The 13,223-nt window shown below is 38.2% G+C and overlaps 1 protein-coding gene across 2 annotated transcripts in view; it reads right to left on the bottom strand.

The window, feature by feature from the left end:
• The window catches only part of GRM1 (glutamate metabotropic receptor 1), a 423,633-nt gene extending 417,520 nt beyond the window's left edge, over positions 1-6,113 (bottom strand). For both annotated transcript variants that reach the window (XM_047102524.1, XM_047102525.1), the window contains exon 1: positions 5,414-6,113. In XM_047102524.1, the coding sequence (XP_046958480.1) occupies positions 5,414-6,113 (700 nt within the window). The remainder of the gene's footprint in view (positions 1-5,413) is intronic.
• Between the last annotated feature and the right edge of the window lie 7,110 nt (positions 6,114-13,223).

Below are 13,223 nucleotides of genomic sequence, written 5' to 3' on the forward strand. Positions count from 1 at the left end.
GCCCTTCCCTTTAATGGATATCCCCTACATATTTCAGTAAAATTCACTTTAATTATTTTTGAATCACATCAAACTGTGCTTGGGTATATCTTTCTTGAAACCAAAACTCTCTGGCACATGCTTCAAAATTCTCCAGTTTTTGTCCTTCAAATTAATAAGCATTCACAGTCACAAAATATAAGAATCCAAGTTGAGTTGCTATCTTTATTATTAGTTATTGGACCACACTCGCCACTCCAGACAAGCTAACCTGCTTATTTTATCCCATGGGGACATTCTTACTACTGCTTCTAACTTTTAAAAGAAATGTCATATAAAAAAAAACACTTATCAAAATTCCCTTTTTTGTGGCTTTTTTCTCACCAATTATCCTCACCAATATTTTCTTCCAGTGTTCCCTAAACATGTATAAATTCATGTTTCTAAATGTCCGCACTTATACTTTATTTGGTTTACATGTGTTCAACTGTACCCTCTTTACAGTGTAAAGTACTTAGTAACTGAGACCAAGCCTTTAAATTTTTTACATATTTTTGTATAGCATATCTTCAATTAGAATTGAGTGACTATTGTGATGGCTTTTCATTTAAATTACTTGTATTGATTTATTTATCTATAAAGTAGTACAGTATATAATGGAAAAGTATACTGTCAAGGGAATTCATGAAGACTGAATGACCACCAGAGTCAGCCAGGAAGTAGTTTGCTGGTGATAGACTATGGGACTTTACACTTGACCCTCTCTTACTTAGTCTCAATGTATATAATTAAATCCTGAGGACACAAAGCTGGTCTTATGGTGATGCTAAAATGAATTAAATAATCAAACCCCAGAACTTACTGATAAGGTCAATTTAAGCTAATAATTTTATATTTAAAAGGAAACAAAAAGTAAAGTCTTACTCTCAGATATAATAACAATACCAATATTAATAACTGCTCAAGCACAAAAAGAAGGAGATACGGCCTAGCAGCAGCACATATGTTTTAGAACACTTTTGGATAAGAACTTATCTCAAATCTACCTGAGTTATTTGTGATGATGAAGGAATTAAAAACTAGAATAAATGGGCGAGAGAACTGGTGAGATCCAGCACAAAAGAGAGGATTTACTGATGGCAAATATCACAAGGAAGAGGAATTTAAATTGTTTTGGATGACTCCCAGTGGTTGATGGAGAATTGGCGGAAATTTCAGAAAGTCAGGTCATTATACAGAAAAGCAGACTAGTAGGTGAAATACTGCTTCTGAATTTAAGTCCTATATTCTCTCACTCATATTAGAAATCCTAATCACCAATAGGAAACTCAGAGTATATGGGAACTGCTTCTTGGGAAAGATGTAATCGTGGTGTTTTAAGCATCTTTAATTGATTAACCTAAATAACCTTTGATGACACTGCTGTTCCTTATTTTGTGAAAAAATGGAGCAACTATTAAGGTAACTTTTTGTGAAATAAGTTGGAATCAAGATAAGAAAGATATGAAGAAAGTTGCGGGGGCATAGATAGAAAATACAATATTTGGTAGAAATAAAACTCTTATATGTAACTTCATTACCTAAAGTAATAGTTCACTGACTTTGGAGGATTTTCCTCTGATGCCATTGGACTGCTAAAGTAAGTTTTATATCAAATAGAAAAAGGGTTTTAAGAAGAAAAAAGATTTTGAAAAGAAGCCCTCAAAAAGGCCAATTTCATATAAAATGTAAGCAAGCATCAAAAAAAAAAAAAAAACGTGCACTACAACGAAAAATGTGACTGTAAACAAAAAAGCACCTTACAGTGAAGGGCACTGTATACCAGCATAATTAAGTCCTTTATAATAACAACACTCCTCTGACACATAAGACAAAATACTGACACAGGAAGGCTTAAAACAAATGAAAATGTACCCAATCAAAAAAAAAAAAACTTTTTGAAGCTACTTAAAGAATATTCTTTATTGGATTCGTTCAGTGCTTTTAATGTAATCAACTAGAATTACATTCAAGTGCTGCCTTCTATAACTTTTTGAAATGATAAATTTGATTCTTGATGGGGAATCTGCATTTCATCACAAGGATAAAATCCAGTGTCCTTGGCCAAGATATTCTTCACAGAAGTAGGCTATTTTTGTATTTTATGCTTAGCATATTTAAAGACACACAGTCCAGGTGAGTAACTTGCTCCAAAATGCACTCAATCTTTATCTGTGAATAAGGCTCCATTGCTTCAGTACCTACCCTTCGACGGATCCTTTTTCAATACTCTCCTCAGTGACTATCCTGAAAATTTTTCTGGAGAGCCTACTGCAGGTACCTTCACGTGTACCAATACTCTTTGATGCCAGGTAAACTGACAGTTGTCATGACCAGAGGTTAAGTGTGGTGCAAATGATGTGGCAGAAGATTCAAAAGTATGTAAAAGAATATTACAACAGAATTCTAGCTGGCTTAGAAAGCAAACAGAAAATATCTCCCAGCTTAACTTTGATATAAAATGAAATAAGAAAGGGTTATAAAAACAGTTGGGGCATTCAAATAATAGGATGCCCCAACTGTGATTGTAAAGTCCATCAAAATTAACCATGGAAATGAAGGTACACTAATCTAGTCACTTAGTACTTTTACTATACGATGCTAGCTTAACTATACGAGCTATTCTTCTAATACTAGCTTAACTATGCTAACTTCTAATTTAAAAAATTATGATAATAAATTTACTACAGAATGGCTAATTTGGAAAGGAGAGGTGAAGGTCACTGGAGGTTCCAGAATTTCTAAGCTCCAAATTGTTAATATCCAAACTGGCCTCTTTCCTGAATAGTGCCCAGATGGCAGAGACAACACTGATATGTGGTCTTAGCTGCTTTTTGACAAGGAACTGTCACCAGTAGGTGACCCCATCAGTCTGAAGGCAGCAAAATTACTAAATGATGCAAGGAAATGCCTGCAGGCCAGTACACCATGGGTCCCTGAGAAGCAGGAGGGCAGAACCTCAGGAAAAATGAATTTTCAGCTGGTGCTTATACAAAAGAGACTGTTACGTTTCTTTGCAGATAGGAGAAAATAAAATCAATTTCATTTCCATACATATTATGTCTAATAAGAATAGGAACAAATTCTCCTTGAGAGGAAATAAGATCATATGTAAAAGGTAGGGGAATGGCGTCATCTCTTGATAATAGACACGAAAGTTAGCTCTGACACTGCTCTATGAACACAACGTAGTCTAGAATCAACTACTACAATAGTATGGAGACATAATCTCTGCCGCACAAAATCAGTCAGAAGGCAGAAAGGAAATAAAGTAATCCAAATTAATATTGGGTGAAATTTTAATATTAGCCCTTCCTGAACAAAATTGGCAAACACAAGTCAAATTAATTTTCCAAAAACATAATTCTACTTGTCAGAAAGCAACCCACTATAAGCAATTATTTTTAGCAAAGTGATGCAACTGAAAAACAAATTGAAGATAGATAGGGATGTCTTTACTCTTCACTACCCCAACATAAAATGATGTTATATTAAAATATGGGAAATAAAACTAGGGTATAAAAGTAATGAACTATTACTTTTGGAAAGAGGAATTTTTACTTCTAGTATCTATAAACTATTACCTAGCTCAATGGAGGGAGAATTATTTAATATTTAAATAAATCACATTCCATCTAGATTTTGCCATTCCCTTGTAAAGAGATCTAATGCTGATAATTAACACATCTTTAATTTGTGCTTTCAAGATGTTCCAGAGGAAACTATGTTAAACATTAAAAACGTAGGAAATTAACATTAAACATTAATATGCAAGAGATTAGCATTTGAACCTAAAATTGTTTCTTAAAATAGTTATATGAGATTTTGTTGAAAAAGAGATTTGCCATTCACTATTAAAAATCAAGATTCAGAAATATGAGTCAGCTGTTAAAAGTCACAATATTGCGGCAGAAAGTTTTTCCCCCAAAGGCAAATTCCAACATTATAATGCATAATTCTACATTGTTTTTGTTTGTTTGTCCTGAAAACTCTGCTCCCTTTATAAATTAAAGCATTGGTTTTCATTAATAATCACCATATAACCACATCAGTAAGAATGCTTTTTAATTTTGAAATCAGAGTTCACACCAGTGGCTAAATATTGTGTAACTGTTGCAAGAACATGAAGTCATGCCTTTCTTTCCTGGCCTTTCTTTTAATAATTTGATATTTAAAAATATGAATGCAGCAATATTCTCAAGATTATCTTCCATATGCTAACATATATATATATATATATATATATATACACACACACACATATGTGTGTGTGTGTGTGTGTGTGAATTGCCGTAGGCAATTCATATTTAATCCAGGTCTCAGTTTCTTTATAGACCTAACAAGGGAGTTAAGAGTAAATGACTCAAAAGTCTCATTTTATCCCCAAATCTGCATAGGCTGAGAGAAGGAGAGTAAGGGAAATCTTTAAAAAAATACTTTGAGAATTCATGTAAGACTCTATAAAAATCAAAGTTTTTAACCTCAAATAAATCTATTTCTTTTTTTAAGCCATTTTACACCTAATTTCTACTATCCTTTTATTAGTAACTGATCTAACTAAATTCTAATGAGCAAAATCATCGTGTTGGAAGAAAAAGACTAGAAACCAAACTCAAATCTAAGAGGTCACCAGTGCTATTTCTCATAAAACAAGATAATTCTTGGGAGGAGTGAGGGCATCTGGATAATTTTAACATACTTAATCTGGATAAATTTAACATACTTTAACTTACTTAATAGAAAGAAAATAAATATATGATTTAAACTATTTACTTTTCCTTTGTATCCGAGGCACCCTAGAATTTGAAGTAAGTTTCTGATATACAGAGGAAGATGGACGCATGAATCCAACATTCCAAGGAAGCTTTGTATGTGAAAGAAGAGGAACCACACACTAGGACAAAGAAGCACCTTCAGCTGTTGGAGACAAGATAAAGCTTTCAAGACCAATTTAGGTGACAGCAAGTTTTGTTGTTTTTGTTTGTTTCCCCAGTTGCTCATATTGGATTAGTCTGTGAAGCTCAGAAAACCACAGCCAGTTATTTAAGGGTAGTATACCACCTTGGGCAAACAAGCCTTTCAAACACAAACTCAGAATGTGAGACAAACATGTAGCCCAAAAACTACAGTTGGATACTACTCACGGAGAGTTTGTATCTTATAGGTTCCTACCATGCCCCAAAACACCATGGGACACAGTTTTCCTACACTATAATTACAGAAGGAGGATCAAAGGTAATGCCTGGGTGGGTGTGTACTGACAAGGGTAAAGTCTGTTGCCCACAGTGCAGGAAATAAATGGGGGGGGGGTGGAGGGCAGTATTATGATCATAAAGGCACATCATGCAATATACTCGCTTCCTCTGTACCTTTCTTTCCCAAATGCAATGCCTACCTTCTGTGTGGACTGCAGAGACATAGGTCCAATTGTAACGTTTGACTATGTCAAGCATTGCCCTTGCTTGCAAAGTGTCAGAAGGGACAACCCTCAGGAAGTATTTGTACAAAGTTTTGTCACTCAGGTCGATACTTGTGGCAGAATACGCAATCTGTGGGATGTCGAAGAGCTGAAGCAGGTTCTGCACTTGAATGGCTACGGAGCTGGAGCCCGGGCCGATCACGCCCGCAATAGGCTTCTTAGTCCTGCCTAGGGGGAGGGACTGGCCGTCAGGCAGGCACCGGTTGAGCCCATCCTTTTCATCTCGAATGGAAATCAGAGAGTCCCTGATGAACTCAATGCTCTGCTCCAGAGCCACGGAGGAGTGCCAGCAGGAGTCCCGGATCTCACTGCCCAGAGTGATGTTGGGCAGCAGGACCGGGTCCGCGTTAATCTTATCCAACGTGTGGAACATGGCTTCCACTCTCTGGATGCCATACTGCTCCCTGATCTCTCCACACTTCCTCTCAGGCACCTTCTCGGCCGGAGGCTGGTGGTGGACTGAAAAGAGGGCTCCAATGATGACATCTCCGTCCATTCTGGCCACCGAGCGCTGAGACGAGGCTCCCGCCAGCAACACTTTCCTGCCGGGTCCTCTGGGAAGAAGGGACATCTCCAAAAAGATCACTGGGAAAAAAACCAGGAAGAGCCGGACCATTGTGCTGAGGACGCGGTCCACAGCCTGCTGGCCGCGTTCCCACGCTGGTCCTGCCAGCCGGCTCTGCGCGCTCACAGCGTAGACAGACACCCGACGCCTGCCTCTCCCTGCTCGGTCCTGCTCGCCAACACCGCTGGTTCAACACTTTCGCCGCTTGCACCCCGGCCTCCTTCCCCTCCTCCGCCACCTAGTCCTCCACGACCACCTTCGTGTCCTGGAGACGCTTCTAAAAGGGGAATTCGAGCCCCCTTCTTCACCGGTGCATCAAAGTAAACTGGTCAAGAGTACAATGGGCATCGTGGTGGCAGCCGTGAGCTGGACGCTGCCGACAAAAAAAGGAAGAAAATCAAAGCTCCGTTATCACAAGACCGGTTTCAAAACTCTGGGTCAGTGATGTTAATAGTTGCCCAGTCCATTTCAACACATGATAGCAGCCGGAGGGACAGCTTGGGAGACAGCTGTGGTCAAGGCAGAACGTGGTGCGTCCTGCCCGCAGTGCCCTCATCGGTCCCTGGAGGCGCAGAGCCCCATCGACCCTCCCCCTCCTCCAGCTTCAAGCCTCTTCCAGGTCCCCAAATACCCATTACACTTACAGACTTGGTGGGGGGGGGGAGGGGAATAAAGGAGAGGAGGAGCTAGGTCTTCCAGCCTTAGAGAACTTTCCGGATTTGAAAAGATCAACTTTTTCCCAGAAGAAATTTGGAAACTCATTATGAGGGTGGAAGCACTACTTCAAGATGAACGCAAAAAAGGAATGCACCTTTTACTTTAAATTAAAGGGGTTGAAAAGACCTCAACATACAACCCGAGTAGTAAATATAATTTGCCAGCTTGAGGAAATCCATATTAGTTACTAAGGCAACGCCTGGTAAAGTCTCAGCATGTCGGAGTTTGGTATGTCTCCCACACCGCCCCCCCCCCATACACACACCCAAGAAGTCAGGCTTACTGTAGATGTTCAGGGAGAAAGGGTGCAGATAAGGTAACTTGATGCCCGCGATGGAGGGTGGAGAGAGGGGGCGGAGGGGGCCCCTGCACCCGCCTAAATCGGGACCTTTGGCTTTGCACATTTCTAGAAAGGGAACGGAGGGGAGCTTCTGGGTAGCTCTTGCAGCGGTAGCTCAAGCTCTGCCGCCTTCAGAACCCTGGACAGTGCTCAGTCCAGCTGCGGAAACATTCCCCTGCAGGGCCTGGAGCGGACGCTTCGACCAGCGAGTTGCAATTCTTTGACACCCCCCACCCCACCCCAGACTTCGCTCTTTTAACCCTCCTTCCTGCGTTCTTTACACACACACACACACACACACACACACACACACACACACCCCTTCCTTCGCCTCCCACCACCCCTCCATCCTCATTCTCTTTGCCTTGCAGCCAGTGCTCCTGCAGGTATATTCAAACCCGACCGCTTCGGGGGCAGAGGCGCCAAATCTCAGCCGCCTCTGGGGCTGAAGTTGGCTCCCTCTCGTTCCTCCCGGCTCCGTTTCTCAAGGTGAGAGTCGGACAAGAAAGGAGCTAAGGGAGCGGGCGGGGAGCGAGAGCATGAGGTGAGCCAGGCAGGAGGAAGATAACCCAGGCATCCACGGGTCCCGACGCTTCCCGGGGATGCTGGGCTAAAAGAAATAAATAAGCGGGGATGCCTCTGAGATCAAGAGGAAATCCCACAGACTGCAACTATGTCTGCCACTGTGGATGGGTTTCACCGCCCAGAGGTGTCTGCTTACCTGGGTCTGCTTGGAGAATTGGACTTGAGACGTACCTGAGTCCGGATAGACAGCGCTATGGTCCTCGGGCCAGAACACCACTCGGGCCACGCTCGGTTCGCAGACGCCTCAGCTCTAAGCCAGACGGTGCAAGGATGCGATCTGGGCTGTACACTAGTGCCCTCTTTCTTCAGCACTATTTTACCGCAAGGAAAAAGAGGGAGGGGGAAGGGGGGAAAAAAAACAGGTCACCCAAGGCTTGTCTATTATCTCATGCATAAAAATCAGTCGTTTGATGGTGGGGTGAGGGGGGGGGAACCTAGGGAGAAGTGAGAAATATTAATTCCTCTACTACCAGAGGGTTCTTATAGAAGCTGCCAGATATATGAATAGTCAGATCTGATGAAAGGAGTGGGGAGCCTCTTAGGATGCTTTAGGTGAATATTCTTTGTATGTATTTCAAGGACCCAAATACATGTTCTTTCCCTAGAAGTAAAGCCCCTATAGAGGGAGACAGTTAATACACGTGTAGACATTTAGATAAAGTCTATTAGTAGGTTGCAGGGGAAAGGCTGCATAAGGTTAGAGTAGGGGAAAGAGGGGTATGCACATGATGAATCAAGGTAAGCCAAATGAACAGAGACAAACATTGGCTGCATTTTCCAGGTCAAGATGTAACTAAATTAAGAGGAGAGTCAAGTCACATGAAAACAGTGGAGTGAAAAACACTTATCCAAATTCCTCCCAGGCTGCTATCACCCTCCCGACAGGTCTCCAGTGTTGCTTCATTCTGTGTGAAAAGTGGAAGTTAAATCACATTCCTATGGGAACATGTTGGCTGAGCAGAATGTGTCCCAGCTTCTTCAGAGGGGAAAGGCAAGTGACAGTGTGCCTTTCCACTCTGGCTCAAAGCTTTCTATTTGTGTCATCTGCAGAAAAGAAAGATCAACTTATGTGAGTCCCTTTATAATCACCTTGCTCATGTCATCATTTCCTATGGACCGGTGCCATGTCCATCTGGAAGTGGCAATTCCATGTGGCAGTTTTAAATACTCTTCTAGTGTGTTCCATGAAACTTAGGAAAGAAAACAATACTTCCTGTCAAGGACAGATCCTCTTTCTTGTTCTGGTTCTGGTCTTTTTCCCCAGGTGTCAGATTTTTCTGGACTTTAATTAGACAACATAAAGAGGATAGGACTTTTTTTTTCTTTTTCCACAAATAACGCACTGAACCAGGTAATAGCCTTTAGACCTATATGTTCTTGGTTCTGGAAGTAATAGTTTGTTTACTCAAGGAAGATAGGAAGAAGTTTCTATCTTCACACATAGAGTAAAATGATTCTCTACCTGTGCTCTTAGGAAGATGTCTGCTCTAAGAAGAGCAAGACAAAGGTGTTCACAGTGCATCAGAGTATCTCACTTCCTCTGATAGCCATTTAAGTTCCATTTTAGATAATGCTATTCTAGTAAGATAAGCCCTAAATATTATTTTCTTGGAAGATTTCATAGATACGGTGAATGTACAAAAATTCCTGTGCATATATAAAACATTAAACATGATTTGCAGGATTAGAGAAAGAAATGTCTCTGAAGTCCACATTGAGCCTCAATGTGCACTGCTCAAAGCTGAATATTTTTAATATATAACATTTTAATATTGACATAGCTTGGAAAAGAATCTGCTACTAAGAGAATAATTAAACATTCAGATTTATTTGTTTTCAATACAGTCTGAGTAAAAACTATGCATTCAGGCTGGCTGAAACAAATCATTTTAAAGAGGAAAAACTTGGGGATTTTGACATAGGAGGTCTATACATATGTATAAAATATATAGCAGAGGTGTTATGAAAAAATTTTAGTTTCAAACATATCAATTAGATATTATCAATTAAATTCATTGATAATTATTTAAGACCAAGTTTAGAAGGCACAAAGACAAAAATAAGGCAAAAGGAAGGCTTTGAGAAAGAAGAAACAAGATCAGCTAAATATGCTTTCTCTTTCTAGAAATTTAGACTTTACCAAGGCAGGGAGGATGTAATACATGTACAGACATCTAAGGGAAGTTTCCATTAGTAGGACTAAAAAAATTACTAAGAGGATGAGCTACATACAAATTAACAAATATAGGTGATCACACTGATATAGGCATATATGGTAATCTATACAAGTTCAAAGAATGTTAAAGGTACATGAATCCAGAAATGCTGTCAGTATGAATATTTATTCAGTGCTGGTAGTGTAGAATATTACATTCAGCATGTGATTTGTAGCATAGGACAAAGTGTTATGAGCATTTTGGTTCGGAAAATCTATTTCATACAACATGCAATGGAGATCACACAAAAGAATACTCAACATACTCTCTCAAGACAATGATTTAATGTGCTGCTGTAACAATAAACACAACAAAATGCTCATTGTTCTCCCATGGCAATAAAACAGTATTATCCATAAACAAAATTGTGATCATTTTTCTTAGGAATGTATGCACAGTTTTCGTTGTTCTCTAATCATAAAGGACATCATAGAGGAACTGGTCTATATTTTAAATGAGCAAAAGGCTATAAAATTTTCCACATATAATCAGTTAAAAATTCACACTTTTCAAAGTGAGCAAGTATAAGGTTTTTTTTTTTTTAAAGAAAGAGATGGAGAAGTCAGGCACATATTCCAAATTATCGTGTATTCTAGTGGGTGTTTTGAAAAGTAGAGTTTACACAGTCATTGGAATATGGAAGTGAGGCATACACAAGAGGTAACAGACTCATAATTGAAGAGATAGCATTGACTGAAAATAGAAATGGGATCAAAGAAGGCCTTTGTAGAAAATTGATTTATGGAAAATTGATATGTAATGTATTACTAAGGAAATATAATTATGCTCAAGTAGATCAATGTTGTGGAGAGCGAATTCCATGCTTTTTCATAAAATAGCATGTTCCATGGCAATTAATTTAATCTAATGTGACATTTCTTATATTCTTATATTTAACTCATGGGTTCAGCAAGATAACTCAAGTCGCAGTGAGATTTTTCAGTTTCTTTATCCAATTTTGTTTGTACATTGCTTAAATCGAGAGAAATTGCTGTCTTCATAGAACTTTATGCTCTGAAGCAAAGGCAATAAAAATTATAAAATAAAATCTCTTTCCTTTCAAAAACTCAAAATATTGTTACAAAACATGATTGATTATCAGAGTAAACAAAACATTTTAAAAGAACTAAAATAAGCCAAATTTAATGTACATTCAATTGTTTTATTGGTATGATTAATTAGGCTGTAACTATATATGCAGACATAGGACCAAAAGCATCAGTTTCCATGAGCAAATAGAAATCATCAAAGGCTTTGCAGACTCCTGCAGATTGACTAGAAAACATGCATTTTGCCACATATTGTTCTGTCACAACTGTCCAAACGTTTATTTTTAAAATATTAAAATGCAATTAAAGAGAATAAGGCACACGTGATTATTCTGGAAGCACATTTTTGGGCCACAATTATTCCCTGTTTTATACCCTGCTGTACCCCATTGTCTAAAACAATGTCTGGTTCATAATAGGGGCTAAAGTATTTGTTGAATGAATGAATGGATATGTACTCCCTGAACACTAAAAATATCATCTTTTTTTATGCTTTTCTTCAGGAATATCAAAGCCAGGTAGTTTGTAGATATTTCTAATTTATTCTTCATATAATGTAACAGTAATTGTTTTGCAACTATTTCTCAGTTCAAGTAACTAGCCTAACTAGTATTAAATCATTTGAAACATATTTATACAACAAACTTTCTTTCACTTGAAGCCCTGAAATTTGTTCCAAATGTGAAGAAACTATTCTCATTGTTGTATTGCATTTGCAGCAATAGCAAATGAAACTTTAAAATTTTTATAAAGGTAAAAAGAAGATAAAACATAAATGGAAGCTCACCTTTATCCGCTGTTGTGGCTATATAATTTGAAAATAACCATTTGAAAGGATTCTCAGAACCATCATATGAGAAGTGTAAAATGGCATATTATCCTAGTCCTATAGAAGTTTTGGAAAATTGAGGCACCAAGAATCTGTTCCTTGCCTAAGTTTAACGAACAAATCAGGGGTAGTGCCACGTCATACTACCTTTATTCCAATCCATTAGTTCATAAAAACCAATTATATGGACTGAGCTAAGTGTTACTTTTCATTCTTTCCTTACGCCTTAAACTGATGCTGTCTTCTCAGAAAATGCTTAAGTAATAAAGAAAATGAATTTGAATTTCTTTCCTTTGGGTCTTTCATCAGTTGAGGGCATAAGCATTACAGGTGATTGTTCTATTTGCTTAAAATAGCCATCTTTTATAACAGTTCTAATAACAGCAGTAACCTACTTGCACAGGCTCACAGTCAACTTTTGAACAATTAAGAAGGAAACATATCTAAATTTTCACATCTGATAAAAGCCTTCATTAGAAAAGGCTTTATATTACTACAGTCTCATTTACACAGAAATTAAATGATTATTCCTGTTTAAAAAGCAGTATATTGTATTCCTACCTTCTCTGTAACAGAAAAGCTACAACATGATTATAAACCACCAAAACATTGATCTACCTAAAACACAGCCCTTCTCCTTTCAACTGCATGGGTCAAAACCTACAATATATCACAGTTGCTAATAGAAGAATGTCTAAATTCCTTAACCTGGAAACTAAAGTCCACTGAGTGCCGAGGGGGGTTCATTCAAGCAAAACATGGTAACCACTTGTATCCACCCCTTCTCTTCCCTATAGCAAAGTCAGAGGTGAGCAGCTGACCAGAAAAAGAGAACTTTGTATCAAATAGGCCCAAGTAGTTATCAGAACAGCCCAAGGCATGTTTTTGAAAGTTTCCTAGGTAATTCTGATGTGACCCTTAATTGAAAACCACTGATAAAATTTCATCCCATTCTCCTATTCATACTTTCTGCTAACCAAATAAGCCTTGCATTTCCCACTTCAGCTCATACCTCTCACCTCCGCGCGCGCACACACACACACACACACACACACACAAAGAAAAAAAAGAAAAATTTACCTATCGTTCATTTCTTTTCTATATATTTGTCCTTCTTCAAAATTCATTTCAAATTCAACTTATCCACAAAAGCTTCAGTTCTGAAGGAAATCATGAAAAAAGTGTTTATTTGCACTTTTATGTGAGATCACACTGTAAAATAATATTACTATTTTTCTTAACTGTGTGTTTTACTTAGCTTCATTCACAATCGCTGTTGTCACTTTAAAAATAGTGACTTATTCCAACTATATATATATATGTATATATACACATATATACATAAATATCTATATATGCCATTAATAAATGTATTTTTGAAGGATTATGATAGTTATTTAATAAATAGTAATGTACTATTTTTAA

Source organism: Lynx rufus, unplaced genomic scaffold (assembly GCF_022079265.1).
Source record: "Lynx rufus isolate CCGP_SWC_20201006 ecotype Redwood Valley unplaced genomic scaffold, mLynRuf1.p SCAF_6, whole genome shotgun sequence".
Taxonomy (NCBI): domain Eukaryota; kingdom Metazoa; phylum Chordata; class Mammalia; order Carnivora; family Felidae; genus Lynx; species Lynx rufus.